Source organism: Gymnoscopelus microlampas (assembly GCF_963454915.1).
Source record: "Gymnoscopelus microlampas genome assembly, chromosome: 3".
NCBI lineage: Eukaryota > Metazoa > Chordata > Actinopteri > Myctophiformes > Myctophidae > Gymnoscopelus > Gymnoscopelus microlampas.
In genome coordinates, this window is record NC_139940.1 from 12107831 (window position 1) to 12129798 (window position 21968).

At 43.0% G+C, this 21968-nt stretch overlaps 1 protein-coding gene across 1 annotated transcript in view; it reads right to left on the bottom strand.

Annotated features, from left to right (window-relative positions):
* The window catches only part of gsk3ab (glycogen synthase kinase 3 alpha b), a 30056-nt gene extending 9252 nt beyond the window's left edge, over window positions 1-20804 (bottom strand). Inside the window, exons 1-5 of the mRNA XM_084053023.1 lie at window positions 20443-20804; window positions 10078-10265; window positions 8829-8912; window positions 5994-6104; window positions 70-200 (exon numbers count right to left, since the gene is read on the bottom strand). Coding sequence (XP_083909149.1) covers window positions 70-200; window positions 5994-6104; window positions 8829-8912; window positions 10078-10265; window positions 20443-20617 — 689 coding nt within the window. The 5' untranslated portion in view covers window positions 20618-20804. The remainder of the gene's footprint in view (window positions 1-69; window positions 201-5993; window positions 6105-8828; window positions 8913-10077; window positions 10266-20442) is intronic.
* Window positions 20805-21968: the final 1164 nt, after the last annotated feature.

Genomic DNA, 21968 nt, shown 5'->3' on the forward strand with positions numbered 1-21968 from the left:
TCAGCAAACACAGATAAACAGAGGCAGACAACACATGCCCCCCAGGTCCACTCATCTGCTGCTACTGACCTGCCAAAGTCACAGAGTTTGAGGATGGCCGTCTCTGGGTCCACTAGAAGGTTCTGTGGCTTGATGTCTCTGTGACACACGCCCTGGGAATGGATATAGGCCAGACTGCGGAACAGCTGGTACATGTACACCTGGGGGGGGGGGAATGCACACAAAACAAGACCTGTTGGTTGGAGTAGAGTGCAAAGTGCTGCCATTGCACAATTTACACATAAAAGTGTGTCAGAGACGCATTCAGGCGTAAGGAGCAGTTTAACCACTTGAACCCTAGTGTCCCTATTCTGGCCATGTCATAATAGGCGAACATACTGTGAAAATAGGCAAACATTTGGATTAAATAACAGAAGATCTACGTGTTGTGAGCTTGTAAATTGGTTATTTAGTGTAGAGGGGGCCTCTGGGGTACAATAACATTGTAATCATCCTGTGGGCCATACTGTATTTCAGTGCTTCCACCTTTTTTGCATCAAGGACCCCAAAATTCACATATTAGCCGAGGGACCCCCATTTGAAAAGATATGCCAGGGACCATTTTGATTTATTAGGGGTCCCAATCTACACTGTAGTATCATCATCAGTGTTCATTTAACTCTGAGTGTACCAAATGGAACCAAATGGACCCGTTAGGGTCCATTTGGTTCCATTTGTACACTCTCAGAGTTACAGACACACAAGGTTCAATTTGGTTCCTAACTATTAATTTGTCTGGGGACCCCCTGGAACCCCCTCAAGGACCACTGGTGGTCCCCGGACCACTGGTTGAAAACCACTGCTGTATTTACTTGACCATATTATAGTCAAGTAAATACAATATGGCCCACAGGATGATTTGAGGGGAAATAAATGTATTTTCACTCACAACCATTTTATTATGTATCTGGGTTCAGCAGTCTCACACTCTCTCCCATTCCAGTGTCTGTGTGCAGCCTGCTGCGTGCGCTGGCAGCTTGGTGTGTGTACTTACAAAACATTAGGGAGCCGTTAACCACCCGCTGTGCATAAGCAAGCCTTGTGCATAGCATTAGATGTAGTTGTGTAGCCTACATTTACTATTTGTTTCAATAGGTCTACAATACATTTGTGTCTGCTAATGTTTGATTTCAAATGGTTTATTAATTAAAAAAAGAACTGTCGGGAGTGAGATTCAATCTCATGACGCTTGGATAAGAAGTCTAATGCTTTTCGCTGCACGCCACGGAGTCACCTGGCATTTCAGGGTTTCAGGCGTTATTGGCAGTGGTTATAGACGCGGTTCAAAGGCCAAGGGGGCATTGCCAGGTTATAGCGATCTGGTGGGAAGGCCCTGTTCGCGTCAGAGATGCTTTCCCGGCAATCTTTTTCATAAGAAACCACATTTGTAAAGTTAAAAACTTAGCAGAAGCTGAGACAGAGGCTGAGACACACGAGAGCAAGTTGAAAATATTAAGGCAATAGAAGCTGCTTGGAGGGGGGGATAAAATAAATAGATCATTCATTAGCTAATTTATTTTGCTCATTAGCACTTTGTTTTATTGTGTTTGCAATTATATATTGCTTTATTGTGTCACCTATAAGGATAAGGATAATTCCTTTTAACAGGTCGTTCATGAAAGTCCTTGCGGTCTTGTTTCCAATGAGAACCTGTGAGCAATTAGGGGTTAAGAGTCTTGCTCAGGGACAAATTTCATTTCATCGACACATATGCTGGCCTGGCCTGGAATCGAACCTGGGGCAACCAGGGTCTCTGGCTCCCTAGGCGGGCTCAATAACCACTCAGCTATGGCCGCCCCTATACATTTATAAATAAATATTTTGTCATCACTTCATTATGCCACAAAAGCAGAATAAAATATAGCTCCCTCTACTATAACGCAGCACTTTACAGTATACCGCAATCACGCAAATCAGCCATCCAAAGCCTGTTAACTAAGCCTAATGTTCCTGGGTGAGAGCAAACATTAACACAACGCCAGAGTTTTAAAAACGTACATAGAATTGTGCAAAGACCAGTGCACCAAGACAAATGAGCAGCTGAGATGAGAAATGCTAGGCTTTAACCCATTAAGACCTGGAACTGTGTATTTTTAGATTTGAGCTAAAAAGCATTATTTTACACTTTGGGCTATTCAAAAGTAGCAGATCTACAAGCTCATAGTGCGGCACCGAGTGCCGCACTATGAGCTTGTAGATCTGCTATTTTTGAAAATGTGTGAAAATGTGTGCAAATCTTTGAATATATATATTTTTAAAGCAAACATTTTTAACTCAAATCTTTGCTTCTGGGGGTCCCTGGAACAAAATATTTTGATGGGGGTCCGCGGCCAAATACATATAATTCTGGGGGTCCTTGACATGAAAAAGTTTGAGCACCACTGATATAGAAACATACGTTTTTCAGAAAACTGTTGGGATTTAGGAGACATGTAGAATCGGCTTCAGGTCTCAATGGGTTAAGGTGCATTATATCCTTCCCCTTCCTTGGACACAAATGGACATTAGAGCGTCCAGGAATTTCTCAGTTTATTTGAAAGTAGAGCTGCAACTGTCGATTACTTTATCAGCAATTATATTCAATTAACTGAAACTTTTTTATCATTATTTTGTTTCAACTATGAAAGAACTGACATGAAAACAGTCCAATTTAATTTTATAATCAATTATAGGCAGACTCATAACAGGACATGTTCATAAATAACCTGCACCTTTCCTACCAATGGATATCTAAAAAAAGAAACAAGGACAGAAAAAAACGTGTTATATTCAGATATTTATAGAAGCAACACATCCCTGGCATCTCTGCACTTGTTTTCTCATGTAAGGGTATGAGCGTGCTAGTATCCGTGTGTGTGTGTGTGTGTGTGTGTGTGTGTGTGTGTGTGTGTGTGTGTGTGTGTGTGTGTGTGTGTGTGTGTGTGTGTGCGCGTGTGTGTGTGTGTGTGTGTTGCAGGTGTCTGCGTGGATGTCTCAAACTGCCAGTCACTGTGGCCTGTTAACAGTGGGTTTTTCGACACATTGTGTAGGTGGGGTGTTGAGGGGTGGTATGTGATGGATGCAGCCCAGAGGGAAGGGGGGGGTGGGAGCTGGTGTTAACCCTTTAAGACCTGAGGCCGATTCAAAAAATGTTTTCTAAATCCTAACAGTTTTTTTAAAAAAAATATAAAAAATATTTTTTTCACGATTTTTCAAAAATAGCAGATCTACAAGCTCATAGCGCGGCACTCGGTGCCGCGCTACGAGCTTGTATATCTGCTATTTTTGAATAGCCAAAGAAATCTAAAGTGACACAGATGCGTTCCAGGTCTTAATGGGTTAAACCCAAGAGAAATCAGACGGACGTGCACGCTAGGCTGCCAAGGATAGGAGACGGGGGGGGTTGTTTTTTTGTTTTCTAAGAACACAAAAAAAAAAAAAATAATGACAGCAGAGAATAAACATTGTTACTGCAGAAAGTGATCCCCCGCCACCACATATCAACATCCACCCTCCCCTCTTCTTATAGGAAAAGAAAAAGGACGTCATAATAAGAGCTGAAAAACCAAGCCGCGTCACATATCTGTGGCATGCACCCCGAAAGCATTTCCCATGTCAAATCCTCCTCATCATCATCATCATAAAGTATTACCATCAACATCATCACAGTCATCTACGCCATTGGTTCTCAAAGTGGGGTCCGGGGACCCCCAGGGGTCCTTGAGGGAGTTCCAGGGAGTCCCCAGCTAAATGATAGATTAGGAACCAAATGGACCCTTATGGGTCTGTAACTCTGAGAGTGTACAAATGGAACCAAATGGACCCGTTAGGGTCCATTTGGTTCCATTTGTACATGGGTTCCCAAACTTTTCAGCCCGCGACCCCAAAATAAGGCGGAAATTGACTCGCGACCCCACCTAAACCTGGAGGTTATTTATGCACATAAACTTGCACGTTCGGTGTGCATTTGTAATGTGTTAAAATGGTCAAATGTACCATTTGTAATAATTTTAGATGGTATTTCATCCATTCTGTTGAATTTAAAGTAAAACATTTTTTTTTTTAAAGTTTATTTTTATTTTTTTAATGACCCAAAATAATTTTGCGACCCCACGTCAGTCTCCCGCGACGCGACCCCTACTTTGGGAACCCCTGCATTTGTACACTCTCAGAGTTAAATTAACATTGATTTTACAATATAAATTGGGGTCCCAGAGATATAATTGTCATTAAATGGGGGTCCGTAGCCTAATGCATGTCAAACTGGAGGTCCTTGAAATTAAAATGGTTGAGAATCACTGCTAGAGCCATAAAAAATCTTCTCTTATAAGGGGTCCCTGGCATATCTTTTCAAATGGGGGTCCGCGGGCTAATAAGTGTCAATTTGGGGGTCCTTGACATGAATAAGTTTGAGAACCACTGATCTACGCAAAGCAAACAGAGAGCAGAATCTGCCACAGATTACAAACCAATACAGACAAAATGACGGAGGAGACACCAGAGGAAGAAACAGCAGCAAGGAGAGGAGGAGATGAGAGGAGAGGAGAGGAGAGGAGAGAGAGACGTCTTATGAGTGGTGGTGGGGGGGGGAGAGGAGACCTCCAGACACACACGCTGTAATAATGGAGCGGTGTCACTGGAGGAAAAGACGCTTTAGAGAGATGAGAGAGGAAGCGGGGGATGACGGTGTATATAGACGAGGAGGTGGAGAGAGATAAGGAGGTAGGGGGAAAGATTGAGAGAAATGTTAGCTGAGGGCACAGCATGTGTGTGTGTTCAGTAGGCATCCACAGGGGAGACGCAGGGTGGGGAGGAGGAGAAATGGGCCATGAGACAGCTATAATGTCCTTCCCGCAGCTACAGACAGACATGCACACACACACACACACACACACACACGCGCCCTTTTAGACAGGCAGCCGAGTGTACTGCAAACAGAATAAATTCTCTTGGGACCAGCGTTCCATTCCTGCTTGGAAAATACTTAAACAGTGTGGTTCTTTTTTTTTTAAAAGGGCCTATGAAACACTTTGGTGATTTTTACTACATCCACAGGCGGTGAACTAACGACATGTTTTTTTCCCTCCCAGTTTCACCCACTGATCTTTATGTCAGAACTCAAAAGAACTACTGTGTGTGGGAGGACCGAAAAAGATCCTGCTCTGCTCCTATTGGATAAGAGGTAGGTGGAGGTGGAGATGTTTCCCTCCGTGGGAGTTCACCTGCAACAGAGAGATCTCTGCCTACTGATATGTCTGGTGACATCTAAATTCAATGAATGGGATAAGACTGGGTGTAAGCCATTCGGAAATGTAAAAAATAACAGCATCACAGGGTGTTCCTTCATATAGGATGGTATCAGGACTGGTTTTCAAAGCAGTTGAGAAACCAATCGTCTCCCTCACTGTGCTTCATGGGAAGTAGGATTGTTACGGCTGGTTTTCTCCAGCATCGAAGCCCATTCATTGAATTTGGATTTCCCCACAGTTCTGTGGCCTAATGCATACCAAAATGGGAACTTGACTTTACCCCATTAAGACCTGAGGCCGATTCTACAAATGTCTTCTAAATCATAACAGTTTTCCGAAAAACATGTTTGTATGTCAGTGGTGCTCAAACTTTCATGCCAAGGACCCCCAAAATGATATTTGGCGGCGGACCCCCATCTCAAAATATTTTGTTCCAGGGACCGCCAGAAGCAATGTTTGCTTTACAAATATATGTATTCAAAGATTTGCACACATTTTCACGATTTTTCAAAAATAGCAGATATACAAGCTCATAGCGCGGCACTCGGTGCCGCGCTATGAGCTTGTATATCTGCTATTTTTGAATAGCCAAAGTGTAAAATAATGCTTTTTTAGCTCAAATCTAAAAACCACACAGAAGCGTCCCAGGTCTTAATGGGTTAAAAAAGGATGGGCATCACTGAGTGAGACTATAGCAGGAGAGACATGAAACGTGATGGGACTCACCTTAACATAGATGATGGGGATGGTGGTCTTGGCCTTGTTGAAGTGCCGAGCCACCCTGTACACCGTCTCTGGGACAAAGTCCAGGACCAGGTTCAGATACACCTCGTCTTTCTGCACAACAGGATGATGAGAGCATGGTGAGGTTAGAGGTCAACGTGGGAGAATCAACAGCCCCAAACACAACATACAAATGATAACAGACAGATGATGACTTGTGTGAAAGCGACCGACCGAGTTCTCTTCTATTTTCAAGTTTCAACATTCTGAATGAGATAATCTGAGGCATACATGGGCAACTAGCGGCCTGGGGGCCACATGCGGCCTTCACCTTCACTTAATGCGGCCCGCAGGTTAATATGGGAATACTGATATATTATTGATTTCAGCTGTTACAATTCCAAACATGTCAAACATGACCGTCTATATATATACAGGGTCCCCACACATTTTTAGCAATGAATTTCCAAAACTTTTCCAGAATATTTAGCCCAATTTCCAGGCCTATATAACAATCATTCAGCGCAATAATGTGTCTCTTACTCCTATGTACAATGCCCAAAGATAGGCAGTGTAGCAAAATAAATAAATAAAAAACAATAAAAAGTGTTTGGGGGTGGGGCACAGCCGCGAAACCTCGCTCAAATAGAGCCTGCGAGTGAAAATAGGAGGGGTGGACGACGTCGTTGCACGGTTCGTTGTCGCTTGCGGAAGGTCAGGACGGTCTCATTCAAAAACATGTATTTTAATGAGATTTCATCGCCCGCTCGCGTCGCGTCACGTCGCATCGCTGGCAGTGCGGATGGGGTGTTACACAGCCTGTTCGGCGAAAAACTACTTATGTTACATATTTCGTGTAATGTTATACATCTTTATGAAAAGGTTTTGTATTAAAAAAAATCAATAGCCAAAAACAATGCATAGCCAAATATTTTTCCAGGACCCTTGATAAATTCCAGGACCTTTGATGAAGTTTGATCAATTCCAAACCTTTTCCAGTACTGGATTTTTTTTTTTTTAATTTCAAAATATTTCCAGGAATTTCATGACCATGGGGACCCTGTATATATACAGTCTATAGTAGTAGCTTAATGACTAGTATTCAAATTCTATGGTATTTTTTATGTCCAATGTATTCGTATTTAAGTTCATGAAGTTAACTTCAGTAAAACTAAATGGATTTGAAATTAAATAAAAATATTACTTTTCAGGATTTCAGGAAAATATAGCAAAAATAGCAGATCTACAAGCTCAGCGCGACGTGTTTTGAGCTTGTAGATCGGCTATTTTTGCTACTTTTATGTGACATAGAATGGCCCGACAGTATATACAATGTGGCCCTCTGGAGTGAGAGTGGAAATATAGTGGCCCTCTCCATCATCAAAGTTGCCCACCCCTGATCTGAGGTATGGGTTGTGATTCTTAGAATTTTCAAATAGTCATTCATAAAAAAACAGTCTTGTCTAAAAGATTTATTTCCCCTTGTTTTACCAGCACCTGGTAGTAAGTAATGTGATAACTACCGCCAGAAGGTGCTTCTGATGCACCTAAACGCAGCTTGTCAGCTGTCATTAAACAACAAAAGAAGTGAGTGCCCACAAATTATGTGCAATAAGAAAGGGTTATTTTCCACAGCATGTCTTATCGTAAATAAACTGCGCTCCCATTCTTCATGCTGAGCATGTGGACATGCTCATTTTTCTCAATAAACATGATGGAACAGTTGCTCAGATTAGCCTTTATAAAGTCGGTTGTGTTCAAAAGGAATGTTAATTTCTGCACTCTGCCTTCAAGGTTTCTTTCTCGTTACATCTTGTAATGCGGGTATACGTAAAGTATGTTCTGTTCTGATTCCTCACACATTTTCACTCGAGGGTATTAAAAATGTTGACACGTGTAAAATCATGATCATATTATGGCCGTGTTGAGTCTATGTGTTTTATGAGGAAGGAGGTGGCGCAGTTCATTATAACGTGTTTTTTTATAGGGTTTTTGGGTTTAACAGTTTAATTAGATTCTGTTGTGGATTCTGTGTGTGTGTGTATTTTTGCTTGAAATGTCCATCCCTAATTGGAACACAATACATGCTGATAAAATACAATGTTCTGCTGCAAGGTGCAACACGACATCCAATGAGAAGACTATATAGAATGCAAAAGATGACATGCACAGACTGACAGTTATATGTGTCTACCTGCTACAGCAGAACTATAACAGGTTCACAGATAGGATAAATTAAACCAGTCTGAACCTGGGAAGGGAGTCACTTAAAATGCTAAACCCTCCCCTCTGCGTTCAGCATTTGGGTTACTATTGCCCTAAACTACTATTCCAGGACAGAATTCCTGATATTTGACCGACTCAGCTCTTTCCTCTGTTTTTAGCTAGATTCTGTAACAACTACAAAGCTAACTAGGTTCTTCGGTTAAAGTTAATTGTTTTATCTTTGTTTACCTTTATACCTTTTTCTTTTATGTTTTAATATCATTATTTTTAAATCGATTCAATCTTGATTGTGTTTTAAACCGTTATTATTATGGCTTACCATCTATTTGCTATTTTCTGTAAAGCACTTTGTAAACGGTTTTACTTTTCTAAAATTGATATACAAATACAGCATATTATGAGCTTAGAAAAGAGACACAAAAACGTCTTAAACCTAACCCGCTGAATACAAATTAAAACGGGGGCATAGACCTTGTTTCGCTGGTGTACAGCCATCAGACTGTGAATCATTCTTAATATATGTGTGATTAAGTGGCTGGGCGTGGCAGCGCATTTCCCCTCCAGAAAAGTACTGCTTTCCATAACTAGTCACACACACACACACATACACACCTTCTCTCCGCTGGAGTAGAAGAAGTAGCGTAGCCTCACTATGTTGCAGTGGTCCAACTTCCTCATGATTTGTAGTTCTCGGTTCTGTGAGGAGAGACACACGGTGATTTCATTAGGCCACAACGTTTCGGTTATATTGCACAGTGACATTTCACAGAACCACAGCAGCTGAAATAAATTGCTGTTATCATTGATCTTGGAAGTGGGAGTGCCAGGATAAGAAATGGTCCACCAAAGAGGATTAGGGGAAAAAAGTACATTTGAGCATTTGAGCTTGCGGTGAGGCACAACGGCCGAGAAAAATTCCAGTGCAGCGGGAGAAAGGGCAGAGCCTTAGCGGTTTGTCTGATGCCATCGGTGACACTGAGAAAGTACAATGGTAGTCGGGAGGGCTGTTCGAGATCTAAAACTATCTAAAACAAATTACTTTAAACGTCATCTCCTACCCCGCCTAGTCTAATCTATCTCAGAGGTAGATAGTTTATCTTTAGGGAAGCACTTATAGGTGTAATGAGGTTTTATTGATATTGCATCTAAACCATTGACATTTATAACACACCAAAGATACCTCACATTTGACAGTGCTATATAACCCGAGAGCAGCGGCGCGTTATCAGCTTGCTATTGCACTGACAATGCCTCGTCAGACACACAAGACATCACCCAGTACAAATTGAAATGTATATCGTTGCTGTCGGGCAGAAAACCTTTATGGACATATTTTAACCTTTTGTGTTTTTTCATAAATTACACCCTACTTGATCATAAAAAACAGTATTCCACCCGAGAGACAATATACTGTATGTGAGTCTACAAAATCATGCACCCCGTTGCCATCGAGACAAGCTCCTGTAACAGCTTAATTAAAAGGACGTGTGTGGGCGATGCGTGCTGTGTTTCTACCGCGGATCTCAGTAGCCCCGCCCTGTAGGCCCCTACGGGGGCCTACTGGGCGGGGCCTCTTTCGTTCTCTACATTAGAAGAGTTGGGAACGGTGGGGGTTGTCACATTCTAATCCAGCCCCGAATACCCAATCTCAGCACCAGCCTCAGTGGCGTGCCTCGTTACTCACTGGACTCTCAATCCACACCTTCGGGGTTCGAACACAACTTTTTCCAACAACCGCCAACTACTTATTTTTCGCCGATAAAGTATAGTTTTGGACCGCGACGGAGGGGGCGCAGTCTCAAGCGAACTTGAGCCACGTAAGGCACCACCGAGCACGCTAAAGCTGCGGTGTGGGCAATACCTTAAATCTCTTGTCCTGGAGAACCTTCTTGATGGCCACCATCTCCTGGCTGTCGATGAGGCGTGCCTGATACACCACGCCGAAGGAGCCATTGCCGATCACCTTGATGTCCGTGTACGACACTTCCTGCGGACGGTCGGGGCCCTGGCCGGGCGTGGCGACCACCGTTGTCACCTTGCCACTGTCACCTGGGAGGAAAGAGAGAGACACTGGGTTAAGCATACATATGTCCTATGATGAAAACTGACGATCTACAAGCTCACAACGTGGCGCAGCATGACTGTGATGCTTAACCCATTAAGACCTGGAACGCATCTGTGTCACTTTAGATTTCTTTGGCTATTTTTGAAGAATTGTGAAAAAAAAATGTTTTGGATTTTTTTCCAAAAAATGTTTAGATTTTTTTCCAAAAAATGTTTAGATTTTTTTCCAAAAAATGTTTAGATTTTTAGGATTTAGATTTAGTTTAAGAATCGCCTCAGGTCTTAATGGGTTATAAATTGTATTTTAACATAATATGGAGCCGAGGCTGTGCAAACACCACTGTTGCTGGGCAAACAACGACAGTCCCAATAGATATTGGGGTCAAAATGAAAGGCAATTACATGTTGATTTTGCTGATCTCAATCATTTTATTGCACTTACATATGGGCGTTCTCAGATATTAGACCACAGATGTGAATATTCAATGGTTATTAACAGAGGGAAATAAAACTGCCATATACAGTTCCATCACGTGACGTATTGTGCTGCGCAATTACCAGCTGATATTTAATAAAGTTGAACTATAATCTCATTTCAACACTATAATTTAAGGAAACACCCGGGGGAGTGCAAAACGCAGACTCCCAAGACGTTTAAGCGTGTCTGTGTTCCGTCGCACAGAGAGCTCGCAGTCGATCAAGCCCGGGCCTGGGTTTTTATAGGCTTACTTTGTGCATACCAGAGTTATATTTTCCCATTTTCTTACTTTACGCAGAGATTTAGTCAGATAGAGATGGACCGTTTATTGATCCCGCGGGGGAAATTCACTTGTCACGGCAGAACAGGAGAGCTACAGAGAAAGAGAATACAGACGGGAGCAGCAAATAATAATAATACTTGTTATTACATATTGTCACAAGACAGGCTCAAATAACGGCGTGCAGTGTTGCCAGATTCTGCGAGAGAGACAAGCAACCAGGTCTAGGAAAACCAGCCAAAAAGAAGCGACAATGGGCCACGTGAGCACTTTAACATATACATCAGCTATTTGAAAATAGCAGATCTACAAGCTCACAACGCGTCGCGAAGCGACGCGTTGTGAGCTTGTAGATCGGCTATTTTCAAAATAAAATCTTGCGGGGAAATTATAACAAGCAGATCTGGCAACCCTGACGGCGTGGCCTTCATGTGGCCAGTCTGTAAACATCACATCATCTATGACATCATCAGTACAATGGGCGTAAGTCATTGTCTTTTTTTAAGGCAAAGTTTCAACATGGCCACCCGCAGAGCTCTGACCCGCTACCAACACCCCCGAGGAGAGAGAAGCTAAACGCTGACAAGCGCTCCCTGTGTCTCTGAACGGCCGTGACCTCCAAGACAGCAGGCTCCCAGCCAGGCAGACACACAACAACCAGCTGGTAATGAGCTCCTCAGCCAGTTGCCCACACAAGGGCCGTCACGGTTACAGATTCAAGTTGACGATTAATTGTTGTCACACAAATAATTGCGATTAAACGATTTTAATTGTGTTTTGGGCATTGAACATATATGAATAAAAACAAAAGAAAATGTAGGCATGTAATAAAAAAAATTGCACAGGGCAGATATGACAAATAAATGTACAAAGAAATTACTGACATATTTAATGATTTCATACAAAACAAAAGATATAAAAAATAGCAGGAATGGCTGATCTACAAGCTTACAACAACATAAGCTTGTTGCTGCTATTTCAGCTATTTTAGGAAAATGTTTGAAAATGTATGAACATTTTTTAACATGGAAACGATCATGACGATTATGCAAAATAATTGCGATTATCTCAAATAATTGCCATTAGGCGATTACGTAATAATTGTGACAGGCCTATTCCCCACAACACCACGCTCCCCCACAGGGAAAAAACAACTAGCACACACATAGGCCCCATCCTAGCTCCACAACAGTCACCTTTGCGACCTCACCTCGGTGGCCCCGTTCCAATACTAACACACACCATGCTCCCTCCACACATAACAGAAAGAGAGATCTAGTAGAAACACAGGGAAGCTCTAGGTGCATGGCGGCGAGACAAATAAGAGCCCGGTCTAGTTAGAGGTAACTTTGTAGGAGGCCAGCTGTATGTGCTCCAAACGTTCAGGGGTCAGGGATGCTGCGGGCTAATGTTCCACCAGGAAAACACAGGCGAAGTGAGCTGCTCACGATCTAACATTGACTGACAGCCAAAACAGTGGCTTGGTCTGTGTGCGTGTGTACTGTGTGTGTACCACGTGCACTCGTGCAGGGGTCAGGAGCTGATCTGACTGACAAATCAGCAGCAGAAGCTGACATGGGTAAAAGGAGGGAAAAGCTAGGTGAGAGGCCTGTTGCCAAACAGCTTGTCAGAGCCTGTGATAAAATTGCACGGACAGCAGCAGCGCGCACACATGCATTCGTCAATACCACTGGCTATGCGTCATTAAGTGGGAAGTGGATGACTGTGCATTGAGCTCCCAGAGCTCTCACTCCCGTCATCAATTGCCACATTCGTCTGTCTTTGCAAAACACATGGACACAGCTGCGTGCCTGCGTTGTGACAGCCCGATACCAACGCTGTTTTTAAGTGGGTTGAGCTCCAGAACGACCTGAAGCTCAACCCACATTAAACAGTTGAAATGGTAATGAGCTTCTGCAAATCCCCCTCCCCACAATCATCCCTGGTAATGAACAACACGGCTGTAAGGGTCTAACACATACATGGGCAACTGCCGGACCGGGGGCCACATGCGGCCCCCACCTTCACTTAATGCGGCCGGCAGGTTAATATCAGAATAGGTCAGATATATTATTGATTTCAGCTGTTACAATTTTAAACATGCAAACATGACCCGCTTTAATTACTTCAGTCTATATTAGTAGCTTAATGACTAGTATTAAAATTCTATTGTCTTTTTTAAGTCCAATGTATTTGTATTTAAGTTCATAAAGTTAACATAAGTATAACTAAATGCATTTGAAATTAAATAAAAATATTCCTTTTCAGGATTCCAATTCAAAAATAGCACAAAAGAAATCTGGATTCCATTTAAAAAATAGCAGATCTACAAGCTCAAAACGCATGGCACTGTGATGAGTTTTGAGCTTGTAGATCGGTTATTTTTGCTACTTTTAGGTGAGAATTGCGAAGTACAGCATTAAAAGTTATAATACAGAGATAAGGTGTCTGCCCGACAGAATAGGCAATGTGGCCCTCTGGAGTGAGTGTGGAAATATAGTGGCCCTCTCCAACATCAAAGTTGCCCACCCCTGGTCTAACATATCTATGTTGTTTGGATTCGTTTCACTTGACCACAAACAAATGTTATTTAGATAGTTAGATAGTATGTTGTTGTTTACACTCTGCTTATGTGACCATTTATTTACCCAGTCATTTGCTGAATAGTAGGGTTCATATGCCATTTAGTTGGATTTCACACTTGTAGGTTACTCTGGATAAGAGGCGACAGGAAGGGTGACGGACACGCAGCATAGCACCTCCGGGCGGATTCAAGCCGGGGTCAGCTATGAGAAGGACTATAGTGTCATATATGTGGTATGCACGCTTCTTTCTCTGTGACCCACTAGTGGTCCTTGAGGGGGTTCCAGGGGGTCCCCAGCCAAATTAATAGTTAGGAACCAAATTGACCCTTGTGTGTCTGAGAGTGTACAAATGGAACCAAATGGACCCGTTAGTTCCATTTGTACACTCTCAGAGTTACATGAACACTAACGATGATGATACAGTGTAGATTGGGACCCCCAAGAAATCAAAATGGTTGAGTCCCTGGCATATTCAAAGGGGGGTCCGTGGGCTAATGTGTGTCAATTTGGGGGTCCTTGTCGCGAAAAAGGTTGAAAACCACTGCAATAGTACAACCCAGGCGATGTTCTTTGTATGAGAGCCATGGAAACTCACGGTCTCCGGTCCTCTTGACCAAGTTCTATAGAGCCATTATTTGAAAGCATCCTCTTCTAAGTCCTCATCCATCAGCTGTGTGGTGCAGCTCAGCCTCCTCCACCCTCACAAAGGGACAGACTGCAGCAAATCGTGTGCACAGCAGAGAGACGGACAGGACAACACCAGCTGCCAATCAATGAGCTGTACGATGCCAGGAGCCCATGATAAGCATGCTGGCAAAGATTGCCACACTGACCCCACTCACCCAGGCAACCACCTGTTTCGGAAACTCCCCTCAGGACGGGCGGTTCTGTGTCATCAGAACAAGGACCACACGCAACCTGAACAGCTTCTTTTCCAAGGGCTATTTTCCCTCCTCAACACGCCATTTAACAGCAGGAGAAAATGACTACCTTCCTACAGTATGTATGCACTTTATTCTACTTAATAACTCACTTTTTTATTTGACTTTCTGTGTATTCTTATTATATTGTTATCATGTATGGTTTACTACAAGTGCACTTGTTCCAACCACAATCCCATTGTACATTAGAGGTGTGAATCCTTAATGGCCACAGAATTCGATTCCAATACAATTCACCTGTTGACGATAAATCTTTCTGCAGTTCAATTACAACTTTACATCTGTGCTGCCTATATACAGCTTACACTGCCTATAGGGCAGTGGTGGCCTTATGGTGCGTTCACACGGGCAGATTAAAGGATACAAAGATACAAAAATACACAGCATCTTTGACGCTGTGTTGCTTTGTATCCGTGTTGCTCAACGCGGTTCCTGAAGTCATCAAACGTGCGGACATCGGAGCTACAGTTTTAGCTTTGTATCTGGAAGTTGAACCAAGGTCAACTTGAATTTGTAGCTGTGTATCTTTGTCGCTAGAGCTACAAACGTCGGATGTATCTTTGTATCTTCAGGTCGCTGGTTTCCATTGGAAATGAATGGTAGCATGTATCTTTTAATCTGCCCGTGTGAACGCACCATTAAGGTTAGAGGAGCCCTCTCCCAACACCGCTGAAGTGCTCTTGAGCAAGGCACTGAACCCCAAAATGCTCCAGTGGCGCTACTCAGTGGCCCAACAGTATAAGACTGTGGGTGTACTGGGCAGCTCCCAGGTTTTAATGTGTGTGTGTGTGTGTGTGTGTGTGTGTGTGTGTGTGTGTGTGTGTGTGTGTGTGTGTGTGTGTGTGTGTGTGTCTGTCTGTCTGTGTGAGTGTGAAGCAGGGCGTTCCTGTAAAAGAAAATGTGTTCTCAGCGAACCTCCCCTGGGTATATAAAGGTTAAAGATAAATACAAATATATACTCAACAAATAAGCTTTTTTAAAAGCAGCTGTATTAGACATTTGACAAACTGTGCTATAATCCGTGAGTACCAGTGTTAATTTAACTGAGTGTACAAATGTAACCACATGGCGTTTCGGCAGCCAGGGGACATGAGGTGACCTGTGTACATCAGCAACAATGTTGTAAATCAGCATAAAAATCAGCATAAAAATTTCAATCAATCAATCAATCAAAAAGTCACAGATGATTTGACTGAGGAATGTGCCCTGATTGTCTACTTTGATATAATACTGAAACAAGACTTGTTGATCCAGCCTACCTCAGTCCATCAGAGGCTGAGGAGCATTAGTAGCGTTAGCATGTAGCTTACAGGTACTGTAGGTGATATATATATATGATATTTTTTTGTTAAGATAAGTGTTAAATAGCTCCATATTCCAATATTAATCATTGCTATAGTGTTTTGTGTCTCTCCGCCTCTGCAGCTGTTTAGTAAGTACACAGGGAAAAAAATGTCTCGTCGGGATACCAATGTTATCCAATCAGCAGAGAGGAACTCATACAGTCAGGATAACAACAATTTCACCGTTTTATCTGTTTATCCTGTAACAGAATAATGGATAAACAAGTGAAATTGGAAGTGAGGAAACCCAATAATGAGCAGACAAAATTGGAGCTGGAACACTATAAAATGTAATCTGACATCTCTTCCCCAATAGGATGAAATTTGTGTCCCACCTGCACATTTATTTTGTTCATTAAAGAGCTGGAGAGAACGGGAGACCCCTGTTACTGACAAAACACTCTATAGCAATGATTGCCATCAGAATATAGAACATTTGGTTTGTTTTAAATATAAAAAATATCACTTACAGCACTTTTAATGTAGCATCACAATTCAATGCGACGCTGCCTTCGGAAGTAAATGGAAAATAGACAATAAAGCTATAATCGATTATGTAATGTCGACACTGCATCAATGCAGAACCATCCACGTCGCATCTTAGAATCAATTTATTTCCACACTTATATTTTAGGCAACCTGGATTAAAGTACTTTGTCTTTTTATGCCGACCTGTCAAAACAAATTCATGCATATTCTGTACCTGGTAAATTTGGTGATGAATACAAGTGATTGTGATTCTGTCCCCACGCGGATGTCATCAAGACAAATTCCTATACAGGAAATTATGCATTTCAGAAAATCATTCTAATCTGAATAGATCTAACACAACACTTAAAGAGTGACCGAAGAAATTGTGACATTACTATCTCACGGTTGCTACTGATGGCCATCTGTGAAGACATACTCAATGTTTTTCAGCAATACAGCGGTTCAACACCTCTCTAGAGCATTTTCATTAAGTGAAGCACAGTAAGTGGCAGTCAGACAGCGATCGATAACTTGGCCCGTATCACTGAGCTAGGCTAGCTCATGCCTCGCTCTCTGCCTTCGCATCACCTTAAGTTCCTGTGGTCATTCCCCCTGCCCATGAAGGGGAGGTCCTACGGTCCAGTTCTACACTGTCTGCCGCTGCCTTTTAGCATCACTTTTGACCTCTTTTTTAAACAAGTTGAGTCCGAGGGGAGCACATTAAATATGGAGTAGCTGTGGCATGATAGGCCCCTGAATAATGAATGCAAAAATGAGCACTCCGACCAGCTGTCAGTGAAGAGCTTTGCTTTCCGTGGAAACGTACGCTTGCCTGATGATTAAGAGGCAAAGAGGACGAGAGCAGAGCAATTTCCATCATGGCCAGACAGTTTTTAATTAATCGGATAGTTAACAGATCATTTCTAAAAATAACAACTCTAGTACACGCATTACCGCACAAAAAAGGACCAGCAATTGCATGGCCATATATGTCATCTCAAGAGTTAGCTAATTGCCAAAGTGGTGGCATCTAAGGAATAGTGATAGTGTGTTACGGTGGTGTGTTGACTGAAGCTGGACAGAGATGGCTACACTCAAGGAATATGAGGTAACTGAGGATGAATCAATCCAAAAACCTCCTGGTGCCGGGCCTTGTAATTCATAATGAATGGTTTGCAGCCTGCCCCTGTCCAATGTCTATGTAATAACTAAACGGAAAGTACAAAGTGGCCTGGGCCACTTATTCCGCAATGAATTAATCATAAACTATGAACTAAGAGCAACATTAAGCCAGTTTAAAACATATAGTCAAGCTAGCCGTGGCTAATAAAAGCCCGGACCACATGAGCTTCATTCATAGCTTCGTCTAAATTAGATATTCATTGTTATTGCATCAAATACAAACAATGACATCCTCTGTTTCATAAACTAAGGACTTCAGATAACACATACAACTTCAATTACGTTCAGTGACTCTTCATTTTCATGCCGGTAATCAATAGCACATGTCCCATTTGGCAATTGAAATCTGATTTTTGAAAAACGAAATCTCTCCAATCTGTACACCGGAAACTGAAAAAACTCAACTCTAAGTTTGACTGTATCACTGTAACCCAGGATGCAGTTAATGATGCCGACCTGCTGTCTGGCACGGTCCTGGCCTCCTGTTTGCCGGTCTCTGCGTTTGCACCTGGCAAGTCAAGTGTTACTTCTAGCAGCCTCGAAAAACAAGTCTGCCGTAGCCAACACAGCACTTTCTTGTTTTGGGGGAATCTGCGAGGTGCGAGACACCATCAAGGTGGGAACAATGCTTTCTCAGCGAGGCACACCCGGGACGGAACACTGTGGGCAAGAAAACCCCTTTAATGTCCATTCAAAGACAAGAAAATGCCAAACTCTGAACCAACAACAACAAAAATCCAATACATTTATATTGCAGTCATTTACCTAAAAGGTCCCACACACAGATGCATCTATAAGCGCCTACATGTGGGAACATTGGCCCGCACTGAGGGTACAGCAGACTGAGACCATTTTTTTGTGTTCTTAATTTAAAGACCCGCCTCACCCCTTACTTCTGCACCGTTATCATAATTACTCCCAAACATACCCTCCCCCACTCCTTGTCTTTCTCTTGATTCATATCACCTCAAAAACACACCAGCCCAGGAGGTTTACACAGTTGAGTTAAACTCTTTCACATGGCTATAAGAACTGCCAGGGCTGGCCCAAACTTGTGATCTCCAGCACGTCAATAGCATGGTTAGATGGGTGTGAGGCTTATGAATTTCAAACACAGAAATCTAGTGCTTTGACCTAGCTGAGTAAGAACACACCGACAAATGGGTTTGCTCATATTATGCTTGCATGTTGCCCACTAGCTATACTGAATACAGATTGTGATGATGCAATATTCCAGCTATGGTCTCTCCCAAGTCTGCCCTTGTCAACACCTCTGCGCCCCTTTCAGATACTCAGCCAACTGCCACCTCTGTGTAGCCAGTCTATTAGACTGGGCATACAATAAATTCTTGTCATCACACCAAATGAAACACCACCAGTGGCATCTTTTCTGTTGTAACACTGCTGCTAAATGGCCTGCTTCAAAATAGGGGGGAGGTACATTACTTTTACTTAGACATACAGTAGGTTGTTGATCATTGTAATCTACCTGGACAAACAATGCCAGTGATTTACAGCAAATTAAATCAGGAGCTGGCCTGATTGGTGCTGGTATTGTTGACAGGAGCATTGCATAAGAAACAAGCAACAATCTGGTGTCTGACTGCAGCTACAGTACATGCTAACATGGTTGAGGCACTTCATTATTACTGTCTCGGGACAAAATCAGCAGTAGTTATCCATTTGACTTTAGAGCCAGTTTAGATATCTTCGTTCAGTTTCAGACTGTGCCTATAAAACTACATCAACTAGACATGTTTCTACACATGCCAACACACATGACATATGGCTAGTCGACTGTACATCGGCTAACGTTCGATAGCCATGAAGCAATCCCCACACAGGCAATCGTAACTTTGTCAAAGTCAATTGCACTCAAAGACGTTGGGTTATTAACGATTAAGTTAACGATCCAAGAGTTGTACTAGCGATCACCTACAGTCTACGGACTGTACGGACACCTAACGTTAGCTAGGCAAGACCAGACTGGACTGGGGACGACGCCTAACCCCCTTCATTTTCATCTCTCTCGCCCCTTTCGCGTCATTAACAGGCCGGGTATCTTAATCTCTGATCAACGACGGATTTGAAATGCTATTTAACGCTATGGCATTCACACCATGTTCACGTTAACGTTTGAATTACAGCTATTTTCTCACTTAAAATGCTACTATGTTTGCCACTAGCCCGGGTAACAGCAGCTAACGTTAGCTAGGCTATGAAAGCCCTTGATGGCCAGAACCCCATACTGAAAAACATAGCCTACTACTACTAGCGTTAGCCTGCTAACTGGCTAGCTAGCTTGCTGGGATCTAGGACGAGGACACCAAGGATCCAACACGTATGTCACAACTAAGCGTCACACTGTTGCCAGGTTTTGAGAGAGAAATAAGCGACCAGGTCTAGGAAAACAAGCCCAAAACAAGCAACTTAATACATGAGATTGAGCACTCAAAACCTATGTGCGTAGCGCGAGGCGTTGTGGACTTGTAGATCTGCTAATTTTTGACTAATGCTTCCCTCAGAATAGGGATGCTAAGGTTCAAGTACTTAATGAAATAAAAAATCCTATCACACAAAGATTTGGTGCCCCCCCCCCCCCCCCCCCTGTTACTCTGAGGACCCCCTAGGGATCCCGGACCCCCTGTTGAAGACCCCTGTGCTAAACACTTCCGAGAGTATGCGACGTCACTGACCCATCCTTGGCATCTTTTATTCCAGGCTGACCGTTGATCGTGTGCTAACGGCCGCTAACGTTCGGCTAAACATCATAAAAAGCCGAGACGTCAACGTTTTGTCACAAGATTGTCAATCATATCGCTACACGACTAATTTCGCCAGCCGGGTTTTAACGGTACGATCGGTGCAATAATAATACTTACGGGATAGTTTGAGATTGCCAAAGCTCGTCGAGCTGCTTCCACTGGCCTGCGAAGCCCCGGTCTTTCCTGCCGCGCTCCCGCCGGCCACCGACGACCCTCCACCGGCTGCTGCGGCCCCGGGAGCTCCGGGAGGCTCGGCGAATGAGCTCGTCCTGGGCCGCCCGCTGCCGCTCATATTTGTGTTATAACTAAAAGCACGGGGCAGGGGGGGAGGTAGTCGCTATAAAAGAGCCAAGCGGGCACAGACTTGAGCTTATATTTCCCTTAAAGATTCGATATTAAATGAAACTGCACTGATAGCGTTTCGTATGCTAGCCTGGCTGTTCGTCTCCCCCTTTCTTCTTCTGTGGAGCGCTGCTGGTTGGGGGGGGACCGGGGGACTTGACGCACAGCGACGTACAGGCCGCGTTGACTTGTGGGTGATGGAGTTTTCTTAGCCATGGTTCACATGACGCTTGTATATGACAGTCATGTTTCAGGGCTAGAGTTTTCTCTGACCTTTAGCACAGTGGTTCTCAAACTTTTTCATGTCAAGGACCCCCAACTTGACACTTATTAGCCCGCGGACCCCCATTTCAAAAGATATGCCAGGGACCCCCATAAGAGAAGATTTTTTTATGGCTCTAGCAGTGATTCTCAACCATTTTAATTTCAAGGACCCCCAGTTTGACATGCATTAGGGCTACAGACCCCCATTTAATGGCATTTCTATCTCTGGGACCCCAATTCTTATTGTAAAATCTATGTAAATTTAACTCTGAGATTGTACAAATTGATTGATTGATTGATGTACTTTATTTAGTAAGACATGAGAACAGTACATGACAGTACATAACAGTACATCATGGAAGTACAAATTCACAATACAAGGTCTACTAAACTGGAAAGCTCATTAAGCACTATGCTTGTTTAAGATGAGATCCCCATGCACACAAATCATGATGACATATAAGAGATAGACAGATATACACGCTACTATACAGAATGTCATACAATCAGTTTACAGGTTACTAGTATGAAAAGCGAAAAATATGTACAAAAGAAGAAAGAGAGGGGGGGGGGGGTAGGTTAGGACTTGGACAGGGGCCATTTTTGAATTGCAGCCTCCTGAAGGTGTATCTTTAGGGCAGTTTTGAAAGTGAGTAGGGTTTTACACTCCTTTACTCCTTTTGGTAGGGCATTCCACATTTTTGATGAATAGCATGAGAACGAGTTCATTCCCTTTGTTGAGCCAAATCTGGGTTGAACATGATTTGTGGAGCTGCCTCTGGTGTTATGATCATGGACTTCATTAACATTTTGGAAGTATTTTGACAAATACAGGGGGATCCCAATGTTGTGGTGTATCTTGAAGACCAGGCCGGGCCCATAGCAAGTTGCTGTACTCTGTCCTCAACCCTAAGCCATCCAATCCTAGCAAAATTAGCAGGGGTTAGATGGGTTTTGTGATTGAGACCAAGAAGTAGGCTTACAAGTTTGTTTTGGTTCTTCTCAGTCTCAGAGTTACAGACCCATTAGGGTCCATT